The sequence below is a fragment of the Telopea speciosissima genome, chromosome 2, assembly GCF_018873765.1.
Source record: "Telopea speciosissima isolate NSW1024214 ecotype Mountain lineage chromosome 2, Tspe_v1, whole genome shotgun sequence".
NCBI classification, from domain to species: Eukaryota; Viridiplantae; Streptophyta; class Magnoliopsida; order Proteales; family Proteaceae; genus Telopea; species Telopea speciosissima.
In genome coordinates, this window is record NC_057917.1 from 79,581,484 (window position 1) to 79,597,913 (window position 16,430).

General features: G+C 39.9%; 2 protein-coding genes across 3 annotated transcripts in view; one reads left to right on the top strand and one right to left on the bottom strand.

Annotated features, from left to right (window-relative positions):
* LOC122652155 (thiamine transporter 1-like) overlaps positions 1-3,064 on the top strand; it is a 33,575-nt gene extending 30,511 nt beyond the window's left edge. For both annotated transcript variants that reach the window (XM_043845830.1, XM_043845829.1), the window contains exons 9-10: positions 1,757-2,171; positions 2,699-3,064. In XM_043845830.1, the coding sequence (XP_043701765.1) occupies positions 1,757-2,171; positions 2,699-2,872 (589 nt within the window). In that variant the 3' untranslated portion in view covers positions 2,873-3,064. The remainder of the gene's footprint in view (positions 1-1,756; positions 2,172-2,698) is intronic.
* Positions 3,065-7,643: 4,579 nt separating this feature from the next.
* LOC122651185 (succinate dehydrogenase assembly factor 4, mitochondrial) lies at positions 7,644-8,051 on the bottom strand. Its single transcript, XM_043844499.1, has one exon. It carries the CDS (start codon positions 8,049-8,051, stop codon positions 7,644-7,646), a length of 408 nt encoding a protein of 135 aa, XP_043700434.1.
* Between the last annotated feature and the right edge of the window lie 8,379 nt (positions 8,052-16,430).

Consider the following 16,430-nt stretch of genomic DNA (forward strand, 5'->3'; position numbering starts at 1 on the left):
TTTGAACCGCCCTAGGGTATACTTCAAGCCCCCCACTTGTTCCCTGATTTTAAGAGTTGTTACTCCACATCTCATTTTTCTCTTGGATTATATGGTACCGCCAGTCCCTGTTTTTCTTTGTTTTGCTTGTGATGTGGGTATGTGATGCTTCCAGCTGCTTTGTGTTGGTGAGGTATGTTGTTTGAGCCTCTCAAGTTGTTGTGTGATGCAGCTATACCTTGAAGAATGTCGTTGAGTTGAATTTCTTTGAGTTGTTTGCCTTGTTTGCCTTGTTTGCCTTGTTTGCTTGCTGGATTTTGTTTCCCAATGTTGAAAAGGATTTTTTCGGTTGAGAATATACTCCCCATTTGAATTTGGGTGTTACCCCTACTTTGTTAGTGTGTTTCTTCATCATGTCTAGGATCAATGGATCTAGTGATCTACAGAGGTTGTTTCGAGTAGTGCTCCTACTCAAGTGTTTTTTGAAAACCCAAATACCCAGATTTCCATTGTGTAGTTGGACAATACCAACTACTTGGACTGGGCACATTTTGTGAAGCTTTCCCTCAGGTGTAGGCGGAAGCTAGGGTATGTTACAGGTACCATAAAAGCCCCCAACCCAAATGATCCAACGTATCCAAAATGGGAGACTGAAAACTCTACGGTTATGACTTGGCTTATCTTCTCTATGAAGCCTGAGATTGGGAGTAGATTTATAAGAAAGAAAACTGCCAAGGATATTTGGGTAGTGTTTCCAAAACTTTTGACCGAGTTGGTGACTTGGCTAAGGTGTATCAACTTCTCTAGAAAATCATTACAATGAAGCAAGGGGAGACCTATTTCTGAATTTTATAATACTGTCATTGGTCTCTAGGAAGGGTATGATCAATATAGGGATGCCCAACTATCCAACCCGGAAGATGAAGCTAAAGTTTACCGAACCCTTGAGAAGGAGCGTGTTTAGACCTGCTTTTCATAGGAGTTGTTCCAAGCTGGGTCTAGGTGATTTGTATGCTCCAGCTTGAGGGGGGGAGTGTTGAAGTGTATCGAGCTCATAGGGAGAAGATAATCTCGATTAGAATATTCCATTATTCTGATTGAGATTCCCCTCCTTATGTGTCTCTCCTATTTTGGTTTTAGTTAGAGTCTCTTGGTCCTAGTTTGAGTCAGTCTCCTAGTCCTAGTTCTAATTCTTGGTTTTATTTCTGTTTTCCTATTGTAACTCGGATTCCTAATATGGTTAGGAATCCCCCTTTGGCTGTAATCAATTACGTATAAACACAAACAGTTTGAGGGAGGCTGACAAGTTCAATCCTCCTTGACAGCTCTCCTCTCTTCTCCCATTTCTTCTCTCGGTTCTGGTTTTCTAGTAGTGCTTTCTGTTACAGTATGTATACTGTACCCCTTAGATTTGCGTGGCATAACTTATATTGGTCAAAATACCAGTGCGATGCACTATTTGCTTGTTTCAAAACCATAAAAGCACATTGGATGATCTTATTTGGTTTCCAATAATTCCCAGATGTAAATTTATGCTTAAATGCACATCCACTAAAGTTACAGTGCAAATGCCAAAGTATTTCTCATATTTCCCAATATTTCAAAAAAAATTTGCCAGATTTCAGCCCATTTGCACATTTTGATGAACTATTTTAGTGTGGGTCATGTGGAAAATGTTCTATTATTCAAAATTTGGAACACTGCTTGATTCTTCTCAACACTTCTTCCTGTGCATCCTCTGCAATATGTTATTCACGCAAAATTTATACTTGTGCAGGTGGGCTCTGGCTTATGCAGGTTTCTCCCTCGTCCAAATTTACGGGACAAACCTCTTTGATGCAATTGACTCTCAATCAAAATTTAATGGGCATGTTTTGGCTGCATCTCAGGCAGCTGGAAGCCTGGGGGCAATCTGTGCTGTTTATATTGAGCAGTATACTATCAAATCTGGAGTGGTCATCTATGTAATTGGATCAGCAGTCATGTGCATTGTTTGTTTAGGCATGGGATTGTTGGCCAAGATTTGGGTTGCTTACTTGTTGTATGTAGTGATTTCTGGCATCTACCAGACTCTGACATGTCTTGTCAGTGTGCATTGTGGGCGGCTTCTATCCAATGGGAAGTTTATCCTTCTCTTCTCTGTCAATAACTTTGTGGGACTTCTCCTTGAGACGTTGCTACAAGCAGCACTTGTAAGTAATGATGTTTTCTTTAGTTATTAAATTATCTGATGCCAGTTAGCTTCATTATTCTCATTGGACATACCCAGCCATGCCACCCACATAGCATACTGAATTATGGATCTAGATTTTCAATCAATAGGCACAAAGAAGCATTTTTCAAAATTAGATTTACCGAATTTCGATCACTGCCTGATGTACCAATTTCTCAGCTACTGTTAAGGTTTAAAGGGTGATATCTTCCAATCAATTTTTTTTTTTTGGTCAAAATTCTGCCAAAGATGCCTCACTAGTTTAACAGTTCATATTGATAGTATGCTATGATCCAATTAATTGGTGACCTCACTAAGAGAGAGAGAGAGAGAGAATAAATATCCCTGTACAATAAATTTCCTTCCTGTACAGGAATATTTCCTATTAGTTTATCAAAATTATTGGCTAGCAGAAATAAAGATGTGTTGAACTGAAGCTATGGGGATATATCTTTTCAGTTTTATTGATCTGTTTGGGTTGTGAAATCTTCATGTTGGGCATTTCAGGAAATCTCAAGGCTGTCTATTTCCACACAGTATGTCTGCTTTGCCGGATTTTTCCTCCTTGCAACCGTAATCTTCATTGTCCTTCCCTTTGCTGATGATGATGGGAAAAGTAAGAATGATTCTTCTTTGACATCAAATGATGAACCTGAACCTTTGATCTTAGAGACCAGATGATAATCATTATTTTGATTAAAAGTCGAAATTGAGGTTAATTAGTTTTCAAATTAGATAATTTGTATGTGTATATTCTGATACAAATGAGAATTGTAATTTATACATGTCTTTGTGGTTCCTTCTGAAGATAGCTTAATATCCATTTCCGTAACTGTATCATTAACAAAGCATAATTATCAGTCAACTTGTTCCCCACCTCTCCTTTTTTCCCCCTAGATTATTATGCTTGTGAAGATGCAGAACTAGCAAAAAAGAGAAGTTTTTTATTTTTTTTCTTGGAGCACATGTGGGATGGGCCAGACATATACAAGAGTGGACCTGACGAATGTATATTGTTCTTGGTGCATACACAATGGAGCTACCATGTAACATGGTAAATAAAATGGAACTTTTAACCTAGAGTGCAATTTGCTCTTAAAGGGAAAAGGCTCTGTTTTGTGATGGAAGATCCCAGTCCATTGTAGCTTACACAGGGCCATAAGGTCCTGGCTGTGTCTTTGTAATGCATTTAAGTGTCTCTCAAAACAGATTTAACGATGTTCATTGATAATGGAAAATTCTAAACAGATTTAAAGGCTTCAAAGTATCTTATGATAAACCTGTTTATTTCTTTGTTGCCATATTGAGTTAAATAAATATCTTTGCAAAAATTTCTTAAATTTGTAGTTTGGAGATGTTTTGAAATTGGAGAAATGGTCCTACAGTAGGGATTTCATTGGTGAAGGGTCCCAATTTTTCAGCCCTAACCTCTTGCCAGTCCAAAACGTGATTGCTGATTCATAATTTCAGAATAGATAGTGAAAGGTCTTTATCCATTGCCATCCTTCTTCAAAACATATTGTTTCAAGGGCCAGCTGGTGCCTTCCACAAAAGATGCCACAAAGTTGGTCAGGTTGGTATCACCTAGGTGGCTCTTCATTTTGTTGTTAAATGAACGATACAGCTTTGACAGTGACATTTATATTGTTATTCCTCGTGATGGGGCTACGGGAGGAGGAGGAGGTGGGGAGGGAGTTGTAGAAGAAGTGTTGGATTGATTCAATACGGAATCTCAGATCTCTATAGACGACTTAAGATCGTGAACGTAGTTCACTAATCAGGCGAAGGATGTAGGACAATACCGCGATAGTGTTTCAGGCAGGAGGGAGATTTTTTAGCCTGGCGCTTTTGAAGATATATTGAAGACACAAGGTGAATGGGGCTCTCAGGTCAGGATGTCTAACAAAATGCTTGGCCTCCTGTGCTGGAAGCGACACCCGAAGGGTGAGCTTCTAACAGTTAGTTTCTAGTATGTGGTCATTCTGGGCTGGAAGGAAGAAGGCAAGCAAATGCCATAAAATGAAAGATTATTTATGTCTAATTTGTTTTGACCTCAATTGATCCTCGGTACTGCTCAGAGGAGAAGCAATAGGTAGGGATGATAGGATTTGAACCAGTGAAAAATATTACCTGAAACAAAATCGCTACCAAGCTGCGGGATAAGCCGGTAAGTGATGGGGCAGCCGGTTAGGGGCCCGATTAGCTGGGATAGAGGGGTAATCTGAGGATTTTAAAATACCATGGAAGAAGAAGTGGAACTTTGCTTGTGTACAGACCAAGGGGTAAAATGGATTTGTATGATACAGCAGATCCGATGCTTCCAGGTTGAGCGTTCCAATACCGTGCACTAAAACCAAAACCATTAATGTACCGTCCTCAGAGAGTGAGAGAACCCTCTCCTTTTTCTCTCCCTTAATTAGGGGAAAGACAACGGCTCTTGTAATAAATTTGAAATTTAAAGAGTCTCCCTCCCTTAAAGTAACCGACCATCGCCAACTTTTTCTTTTTATGAGGCGCCATTCTCAACTTTTAATATAGTCTTCACTTCTGCTGTCTTGCACTTTCCATTCACTCTCTCATAAGAATCTCTCATTAGTCTCTCAAAGCTCCGAATTCCCAGATCCCAATTCAGACCAAATATGATAAAGGCTCTGAAGAAGCTCAAGGTCTGGTCCAAAAAGAAGAAGAAGAGAAAGAGTCATGTCTATCAGCCTCCTCCCCCTACATCTCATTACTGTTCTTGTTCTTATACCCAAGCCTCAGCTCCGCCTTTGCCTTCATGGCTCGACTTTGATCAGATCCGGGAAGCTGCTTCGGTATCTGCAGTGTTTCAACCATCTGATTTAGATCCTATTACACCACAACCTCAGGTTTCATCACCCCAAACTGTTTCTGAGACTACTCCTCTATATGCTCCTATACCTGTCACCATCTCTTCCTCCTCCACCTTCTCCTATCAGCAATATATGGTTCAAAGTCCAGTTTATGGCGTGCCTGTTCTGCCTGAGCATCAAACAGAAAAAACTGCAGGCCTCTTTGGATGTGTGGTGAGTATCGGAACCCATCTGATTCGTTGCTTTTGCCCTTGTTTTCAGTTCCGGAGAGTAAGCCGATGATACATATTGGTAATCCCAAGGAAGATTTACTCAAGAACAGCTGCCCTTATGAGAGATCTGTACATGGCACTGAGTCAAATTTCTGCAGCTACAAGTGAAATTATAGTGGTATACAGAGTACATTACTGTCAATAAATTGTTTAGTCTTTATTTTTGTTGCTCTTATTATATCAAAACATATTGAAGTGGAATCATCAAGTGATCTTTGTGTTTTATAGTGAATGTTGTACATGGAAACTAGTTGGTAAGCAGGACTGAAAAGGTTCTGTTTTTTTTTTTTTTCCTTCCTTTTTTGGGTAAGTAAGCAAATTTCTTGTTGCCCTTTGACAAGTAGCAGAAGAAGGTTGGCTTTCAAGGCTTAAAGGTTGAGGTTAGGGACAGAGGAAGTAATAGAGTAGAGAATGGGGAAGAAAATTGCCAACGAACATAAAAATATTACAAGAGTGAGGGAAAACTTCAATCTACTATGAATGAAAATACTCAATTCAACGAATTAGTAAAACTAGGAATTAGAAAAGAAGTAATCCATTGTTTACTACTGAAAACAGTGATCATTGAAAAGTACTAGAAATTGGATTTCCAGAGGCATCCATAAATTTCTGCTTAATTTTGGTCTTCTGTATCTCTATCGTCCTGTGGTGAGCTCACCCGTTATTGTCTCGGGCGCATTGCACCTATACTACTGAGATTATTTGACCAAAGCAACATGCCCTTTCATCATTTTATCTCAGAAGTCCAAGCTTGGGATTGAAAATTCCCAGGGACTTCACAATTTCTTGATGGAGAAGCTGTCTTGCTAGATTTTGTTTTTCCTTTTCTTTTGGGTGCAATTGATCCTCGCCATGTTTTAATTCTGAAGGATTGCATTGATGTGTGGACAAGATCTTCACGTTTATCCGCAGTAACCAAACAAAACTGCAACAGGCATGAACATATTCACTCACTCACTAAGTACTTTTATGTTGTAAGCAGGTCGAATCGTTGCAAGGGGCATTTTTGTTTATCTTGTTCATCCTGCTTGTACCATATTGACTACTAATCCATGAACCGTTGAACACGAAACATAGTCTAAAAGATACAATGAGTGATGAGCACCATTTAACCCATTAATCGTTTAGCAGGAGAAGGTAATCTTAAAGGATAAATTACCAAGAAAATTGATGGTCTTGTATTTCATTTCAAGCAAATATTAACGAAGAGCATCTCTTGTACAACCCAAGAGAATGTGAAGAGATCTGGCAAAGGAGAATTAAACTTCTCTTGATCAAATGTTCAAACAAAAGTATGCACATTAAGTTATCAATGACAAGATCAATGGCCACATCTAATCTTACAGGAATCATAATGAACACTCCTAACCCCCCCCCCCCCCTCTCCCTCCCCCAAAAAAATGCTGAGATCAATAGCAGAGAGAATTGCACTAGAAGCTCACTGATAGATGAACTAAAAGCCTTCAAATAGTCGAACAACAGAGATTCAACCAATCCAGGATATTCACAACCTTTTTCTTTCCTGATGAACATTTTATTCCTTAGTGAGGTTTATAATACATAAAAGACCACTGTGGGACATTATTGCACCCAGGAGGGCTACCATACCTCCCTGATTTGCTAGACCCCAAGATGCCAGCATATGACTTTCCCAATTATAATTCCTAAGAACATAGTCAACATATTGAAATAAACACACAGTAAAGGTCTGCTACTAGCCAAGGGCCAGTTATCATACTCATTCAATAGAAGGAAATCAACAAAACATCCGATCTTAACACCCCATTGTTCAGAAGCTTCCTCTCTTGTTGAAAACCTTATCAAATTGCTAAGCTTTCCACTTGCTCAACTTCACAGAGGCGGCTGTTACTTCCTCCTGCAACGAAATTGTAATGAATATCCCCAATAATCCATTCTATACCGGTTCGTTTTGATTTTTCTGATCTTGCTGCATCCACATAAATGATCCTTCAGCTTTGTTGAATGCTTGAAACAAAGCTGAAGAGATCCCCTTCCATTTTCTTTGCTGCTTGGAACACAGATTCTGCAGCAACCTACTGTAGCATGACATATATCGAGTTCTATCATATACCAGATGCAAAAGATTTTGGAAACGCAAAGCCATAAATCTTGCTTACTAACTTGGTTTGATGATCAATAGATAATTGAATTATCAACAAAAATGATTAGTAGGATCAAACACCTACTTCACATTTTATCATACTGAGGACAGTTAACAGATTATTATGAAAATGGGGCAAAATTATTGTTTTGGGGGAGGGGGTGGACAAAAAAACAGAACACCTGATCTTACAGTTTGGAAACTAAATTCAAAAGGTGAAATCATCAAAAATCTGAGCATCGACCGCCACGCTCCCAGTCACCATATCGGGTTGGCTCTGGTCCTCTTGGCCCTCCAATTTCACCAGTCTCTTTGTTTATATCAGGGTCATCACCATCATCATATTCTTCTTCATTTGCTTCTCCTGAAGTATCAGGGTTTTCAAGGTTATCTTCCGCTCCTGAAAGATGTGCATGGATCCTTTCTTCTTCTTTTGCAGGTTTAGGGTTTTCTTGATGCTGCTGCAGTCCTGAAAAGCTGATGAATCTCCTCCCTGAATAAGCTGAAGAGGAGAGAATAAAGCGTTCAGATTGAGCAACCTCTAACCCCAGCTTGGGTATGGAAGTTTCAATCAATGAGGATAATAGGCGATGAAGAGAATTGGCCATCTCCCTTCTGTTAAAAGAAGCCATTGTCAGTTGTGAGACTCTTGAATGAAAATTGGAATAACAAAATACAGAACAAGGGTTAAGGAATGCATATATTTGATTCTTGATTTCTAAGAACATAAACATGAAATACAGATTGAATATGAATAAGTAAGCCATTTACCCAGTCATAAAACATGGGGGAATTGAAACGTTTTACGTATGTTTAGGAGACTCCCAAAAAAAAAAAATCCAGGCAAGAACATGTATTTGTATATTTTAAAACGATTCTAATCGGAATGTATTTCCGTGGTGGCACTCCGAAGGCTCCATCTGATAATCTCTAAGAACCCATCACCATGTTTAAAAGGAATAAAATTCCAGGCAAGAACGTACTTGCTTGCCCATAATCTTAATATGCATATCAAGAACCGTATAGAAAACCCTAGAAACGCCATCAGAGAACACAAAGCAATTGTTTCTCAATCCGCACGATATCTGATTAGAAGAAGACGCATGATAGCTGGAGGGGAGATCTAGGGTTCCAATTATAAGCGCAGAGTACTGGATGGGACAAAAAATTCTACATGTAGAGTTTTAACACGAAACAAAAACATTGATAGAATCAGTCATCGTGGCAGTTCCGTTAAATGATCGATGGTTACAGCTCGCTTCAGGTGGAAAACGAGAAACCGATGTGAAATAAGGGGAGCCAAGAGAGTATGCACCTGTGAGAGAACGAGATTGATGGAGGAGCTCTGAAACCGATTTGATCGTCGGGCGGAGGATAGAGGCGAGTTGCAGGGGAAGGGGACAGACCGACAGAGGGGTTGCGAACGGAGGGGGGAATAGAAGGTAATCCAAAATTAAAAAATACGAGGGTGGAAAAGAGAAATGGAAATTTATATTTCTAAAAAAATTATTATTATTATTAATTTTTTTGATAGAAAGAAAAATTAATTCTAAGCGAAGGGAACTTGAATACTTATAAGATGGGATAAATGAAAAGAAGAAAAAAAAACGTTGCTGGTCATGTGGCCCCTGCGCCTAGACACATGGGGGGAGCATGTGTAATTATTGCCCCACCCCCTCTCGTAAAATAAAAAAATCCCACCAATGTTGATGCACACATGTTTTTATTGGGCCTTGTGCTGGTGCAGTGGCTATGCGATTAAGTAATGGTCTCTTGCCTGAAAATTATAGTAACCTTCCCTATTGTAAAACCAATGACGTGATAAAATGTTATTCAAAAAAAATGTTGGAAGAGCTCAAGCTACAATCGAAGAATCTTAGCATGAATCCTTAATTTGTGATGTAATCACACCACTCACACCCTTTAAGTTTCGGATCACAAAAGAAACCTATGATGATGTGGTTGCACCCTTAAGATTTGGATCACAAAGGAACCCTCAAAATCATTCAAACTTATCTTGCTTAAGAAAAAAAAATGGTTGGGAGTGTGGCTCTGTGCTAGCGCACGCGGAAGCTGATACAAGGATGAGATTTCTGACTTTAATGGGGGGTGGGGCAGTCATTTCATACTATCTTGTGTTTCAATTCTTTAGAAACACAGACACTGGCTATATACGAAGCATATTTTCTGATCTATGAAATAATGAATAGCTCGGTCTTTAGCAACGAAGCCAAGAGCATATCTAACCTGAAAGAATTCAATGTAGAGGGAAATTGAGAGAACATTGTCAGGTTTGTGGATGAAAAGAGATATAAAATCAGATTTAAAAATGCATTCTTGACCTAAAATCTATTAAAAAAATGCATACCAATCACAACTTTGATCTACGCACCTAATCCTTGAGTTTTGAAGTAGGTCCAAATCATTTTATCTACCTTATGACAGGTTTCAGTAAAGTCACCAATAATAGTAAATGCAACATCTGGAAATCAAGAAGAAAATTAGAGAGCAACTTAAAATTAACAAATACAACCAAAATGGCTTTCTGAATGATTTTGTTGCGGAGCATAAATAAAGAAAGCTGGTATTGCACCAAGAGTTGGCATATCTGTCCATTGAGTAAAGAAATTGTGTTCCAACCTCAACCATCCACATCGACCAATAGAAACCCCCAGAGTCTGATTTTGATTTCAATCCATTCCTGCAACCCGGCCTCTTTTGAGTAACTTATTATTCAGGTATATTATGTCAAATTTTGGACTCAAATTTAATCAAGTATCTTCCTCGTATGTCCATGCATCTTCGTATTTGTCAGTCATCCATTTATATGTTGTCATACACTTTTTTCGTGATCTTTAATTTTCAAGTGTTGATTTAACCACTTTATCAATTCCAAATGAGATGAACTCGATTTGTGAGTAAGAGACCTTAGGGTTTACCTATTCAGAAGACTAGAATCTCATTTAAGAAAAATTTAACTTGGGGTGGTCCATGAGGTGGTGTCACACCCCCATCCCTGCAGCACGGGAAATGCAACGGAGCATACAACTACGCTCTCCAACCACCGAGAATCAGCGATGCAGATCCCAAGACTAACTCATTCACAACTGACGGATAATAGGTAAAAAGGAAAGGATTAATATTAATAACATCGAGTTAGCAAAAGCTAGGTGATAACATATAAAATATTATCTATTCAAGTTTACCCCTTCAAGTACAATTCGTTCTAATCGGGACTTATGTATTACCTACTATATAAATAATACATCTATCATGAAAGGAATCAAAAGAATACACCTATAATTCAAAATGACTAATCAAGTGCATCAAAAGATGGCCACAGGCCATAAGTCTGTCCGCAAGGAACACATCGCAAAGAACACTGGTCCATGCTCCACGATCTCGGAGCCCACCAATCAACGTAACCAGCCTCGGGAGTCTCGTACTCTGTGCCACTCGCTCCGAATGTACTGCATCAACTAAAAATATGTTTCCTCGAGAGTGAGCTCCATGAGCCCAATGAGTGGCTAAGCCACACAAACATACACAATAATAATAATGAATGGGGTTTTGCAAACCATACATGATGGACGGATACCAAGGTGTCCCATACCACCAAGGTAGCCGTCACATCACATACAATTACAATCATGCTACATGAATGAATGATGATGTATAGTTTTATTGTTATCCACCTAACACACAACTAAGTCGGTATAGTACTATAGCAACACCTTAGGTAGCATCCCGACATCGGTACCATAAACGGATGGTATCCGGCGATGACAAACCAGTCGTGGAAGCTTCTTTGTCTAGGTCTCCACCAAGAGATATCGCAAACCCCAAGTCAAATCCCGTCTGGCGTTTGGCCCAAAATACGGTTGGCTGCGATAAAATAAATAATATCGCAAGACAAGAATGTAAAGTCCTATCAACATCTAAACATTTATATCGTCTTATATCTTACCAATAATTATATATTATAGCACACATGCATGAATGGCATTCGCAAGACACGACACACAAACATTCCATAAATTAAGACGTTTGCTTAACTCACTCACCTTGATTCTCGGTCAATCGTCAGTGACGGAGCTCTTCAAATCGGCGTTCGATGCCAAGTACACATTGTCCACACGTACTAATACCCCGAGCCGGTCGGTCAACCTAAAGAGAGTGTACAACGTGGGGAGAGATTAGTGCCTTAGGGCTAGAAGAGTTGGGCCCCATAAGTTATCAAACAAGGCTAAAATAGGGGACCAGCACATACAAGAAGGCTATATCATGTGCTGTCCCTCTCGGACTTTCCCACTGGCGAGATCTAGGTTCTCGGGTGCACTTGCATGTGTCTGTCCATGTGCCTGTCTCTCTCGGACCTCCCACCAGATCTTTCTCGGGGCGGCACTTGCATGTGCTGTCCATGTACTGTCCCTCTCGGACCTCCCACCGCAGATCTTTCTCGGGACGGCACTTGTATGTGCCTGTCCATGTGCCTGTCCCTCTCGGACCTCCCATGGCGGATCGCGAGGATCGGCACTTGGTGGCACTTGCATGTGCCTGTCCATGTGCCTGTCCCTCTCGGACTTCTCACCGCAGATCTAGTTTCTCGAGTGCGCACTTGCATGTGCCTGTCCACGTGCGATCTTGCTATTCATGCCATTCCGAGAATGGTTTTGCAGCCCCAAAGTCTTGGGCTAAAATGGAGTATTCTTAGGGGTTTTTAGGGGTCTCTTTGGCCATGAGAACAACCCCAACCAAGGTGCCATAGCACACACCCAACATGGGTTTGTAAACCCCATGATCGATTAGGTTTTCCTCCATTAAAATACATATGGAAAGGAAACTCATGGGTTTGGGTATTGGGGTTTTGAAAGGGCCTTTAATCAATGTTATTTAACAACCCACAAACCACACCTCTATGGTCTTCCATGAGGGTTGGTAAAACCCATAAATGGAGGTGAATCCCCAACTTAGGGTTCATAAATGGAGAAAGGGTGAAAGGGGGTTCAAGGTAGGATTAGGTGTCTTTATAACTAAGCTTCAAAGATTAGCCATTAATGGCCTTTCCATTAGGGTAGATGAAGCACTCATGGCTCATAAGTCCAAACCCTAGGTCTATAAATTAGGAAGTGAGAGAGAGAGAGAGAGAATGCTCACCAATGTAGGAGAGCAAGCTTGGGTTCCACCTCTCTTCCTTCTTCTTCTTCTTCTTTCATTCCTTCTTCCTTCTTGTTCTTCTTCTTTTTCTTCTTCTTTTTCTTCTTCTTCTTTCTTTCCTTCTCTCCTTTCCTCTCTACGATTTAGGTTTTCTATTGTGAGGTGAATAGTGGATTGACCCCTATTTACCTCACTTTAGGCTTAAGTCATGTTTGGTTGTCTTAGGTCTTTAGGTCCATTTTAAGTTATTGGGCCCATTATACTACTAGGCCCATAATATGATTAGAAGGAACATCAAGTCCTAAGCCTATTTTAGTATTTATACTCATGAGTTATTAGGATATTAACTTACTCCCAATCATCCGTAAGTGGGAACGGGTACACGGGCAGGGCGGCGGATCCTCGAAATAAGGAAATGCTAGGAATGCACCCTCGAAGACAAACTTTCCCTATCTCTGTCGATGTACCTATCCTCGCGACTTCTCCAGTCACGGTCAATAATCTTGTGGGATGGCTTGAGTATCATGGTCCACAGTTCACAGCGTAATCCGCTCCCGGTTCTACATAAAAGGTTCAAACCAGGACGGTGGTGGACCGAGTTTTAAATCAGGTTTTGGGCACGGATTTAACAGGTGGTCCACTTGGCATGGACCAGCCCTTTCCTCTTCCTTGGCTCCAAATGTCCATATCCTACTTTGCAGGTTTAACTGTTAGACAGTATAATGCAGAAAGGATTCTTACCGTCTTCATGAACTACATTGATTGCATATCCGGGTACTCTCTCTCTCTCAACTCAGAACCCCAAACCAAACCAGAAGAAATACACAACTAATAAACTTCCAATCCTTATAATTTGATAAATTCTCAAAGAGGGTTGGAGGGGACATTAGATTGAATCATATATCTTCAGACATATTTAACATTGGCAGCTCTACTTAACCCACAAGTTCTTTAGAGATCTGAGTTAGTTAGAATTAGGTGTTCAAATTTGGCCTTGTCGGCCTGAACCTGAACAGGGTCTGGGCTGAGATACATGGCCCTGAGGACGGGTCATGGCTGGCAATGTCACACATATATGTTATATAATATATTATATACAGAGATAATGAGTGATAATATATTTTATTATATTATTATTTTATATAAAATTGATCATTTTCTTCCCGACCCAGTCCAACTCAGTCTAATCCATGCATCTCTCCCTTCTCCCACTCCATGATCAGGGCCAATCAAGGTCAACCTGGCCCGACCCTGAGGGCCGGTCAAGATTAGATTTTCCAGGCCCTAAGTCAGGGTCGGACCGGGCCTGGGCCCAACTAAGGAGATTTAAGATTGGGTTGGGATTTTAAAAAGCCAGGCCCAACCTCACCCTGTTACAATCCTAGTTATAGTACCTATAAAGTTACATTTAGTGAGGGTAATTACTTCTACTAAGAAGAGGAATAGTAAACTATATGCTCATTAGTATTGGTTAAAAATCTGAAAATTCTTCTTTGTGTTTGCGATGATATAGCCAAAATATCAAGTTGCGCATTCGTCTTTATGTTGATTGTTATACGCCTCTTGAATTTTCTCTTGTTCCATGTATGTAATACGAATTTACTATTATTTTATTTTTATTTATAATAATAATAATAATATTTATGTTTTATTGATGGGAATCCAATAGTAAAAAAAGGAATAGTAAACCATGTGCTCATTTAGTCTTGGGTCTTGCTGTTTGCTAGCTTGAATCCCACAAACCTCTCATTGGTTTTGGAGTGTTTAGGATTTAAAGATTGGGACAGGATAGGTGGCGGCTAATATTTGATCCAATACAGCCAATATGCCCGATCAAATCACAATCCTAATCCTTGGAATGTGGTCCATAAATTCCAACTGCTATATTTAGATGTGGTCCACAAATTCGAATTTCAGGGAAAAATCACATGCCATAGGCCACTGTGTCCTGAAAGATGTATTTTTCTAGCCTTGTTGGTGGGGCCCATATGAAAATTTCAGCTCCACATCCTCTTCTCCCATTTCCTTTTCGTCAGTTCTTGGTCCCCAAATTCTCAACCTCACACCCATGAAAAAATCGGAAAATTATCTCTTCCAGTTTGCTGATCGGTCCAGTTCTCCAGTTTCTCTAATAGGGGGTGGTGAACCCTACCTGGATAGAGTGTTTGGGCATAGGTAGAGAGGTCATTTCAGCCCCCTTTGTTAGAGGAACTGGAAAACTGGGCCGAGCAGCCAACTGGAGGTGATAAAAATCCATGAAAACCTGACACCATTAAACCTTGTTTTGTTGTAGAGCTTAGACTGCTAGTTTAGGATATTAGATAGCTCATATTAATTAAAGGTAAAGTGGTCATGCACCGACAGAGATTAGACTGTTAATTGAGGACATTAAAAGGCTCTTTAGAAACCCATTTGTAAATAGTACTTTGAATTGCCCATATTAGTTAAACTAGAAGGAATTTGGAGGGCCTTAGTTTAGCTAAAGTTAGAGACCCAACCAATTGTATCTTGTGGTACGGGGCGTGGGCCTTGATAAATAAAATTGGAGAGAGCTTTTCGTCGCTAGGAAAGAGAATCTCTTCATCCATGCACGGGGATGTGTGTCTGCATGAGACTTGGGAACTGCTGGATGCTTCATCGAACACTTCTTGGGTGTTGGAATCGTAGGAAAGGAGTCGAATCCAAATTATGATAGAGTTTGAGTTTTCAAATATATTGTTATATGATACAATTTCACAACGTTCCAAGTGAATTACTATCTTTCAATTTAAAGAGTGTAGCTACACTATGGTATGAGAACTTGCAAGCTTGGGACATCAATGATGTTGCAACTCCACAATCGACCTCAATTGTTGGTATCGTAAATATTGGTTGCCAACTGTGATTCCTCATGATTGTTTCTTTCAACCAGTCTTTTGCATTAAATGATAGTAACTTTATTCGAATGGTTACACTTTTAAATGCTCAACATGAGGCCAGTGGTTACACCACCATATTCTCTGCTACAATGGTTAATGCTCACCAATCTCCACAATTGACTAGTGGTTACATGCATTCAATTTCATCAGTTTCAGCATCTTTATTTCAAGGGAGAAAAACAGCGTGACTAACTCCCTGTAAATAGAGCTCGGTTCTTGACGTGTGGAATTGTTTGGCCTACTTCCATTACACGATTTTCATGAAGTTTGTAATTCAGAATCCATGTATACTACATGTTCAATTCTTATCGGTAAAGTTTTGTTTAATGAAAAAAGGTGGAAGAACAAGGATCCTGATCCTCTACGGTGCGTTGCCCGTAGCGGCCTGAGCGGCTTAGACTGAACCACACATGCAAAGACCGCCTTACCCCTATCCAAATGCCTTTCCCGAGTAGGGGTAAGACGACCATTGCATGCGCGGTCTAATCTACACCGCACAGACCGCTACGTGCAACTGGGCGGTAGACGATCTGCATTGGGAAGAACAAATAGGTTGTCATAGGAGGTAGCTTATACAAGGGAACAATGAAAAAAATTGAAATCCAAAGACAAGAAGAAATTAAATACTTGAAATATGTAAATCTTCTTTGAAAATGACTACTTACCATAAGAGGTGACTTATAAAAAGAAGGAATACAAGACACACCAACTTTACAGCTAGTCTCCTGCTCATATATATATATGGCTTATTAGAGATATTATTTTTGGAGTGTACCATTGATGATATTATGTGGTGGATTCACTCTCTCACTCTCTCACTCTCTCACTCTCTCACTCTCTCACTCTCTCACTCAGTGTTCTTCTGTCTATCTAGACTTCATTGTACAATCTCATTGACACTTATTTGGCTTCTACAGAGGTCCACTATCACTTTAT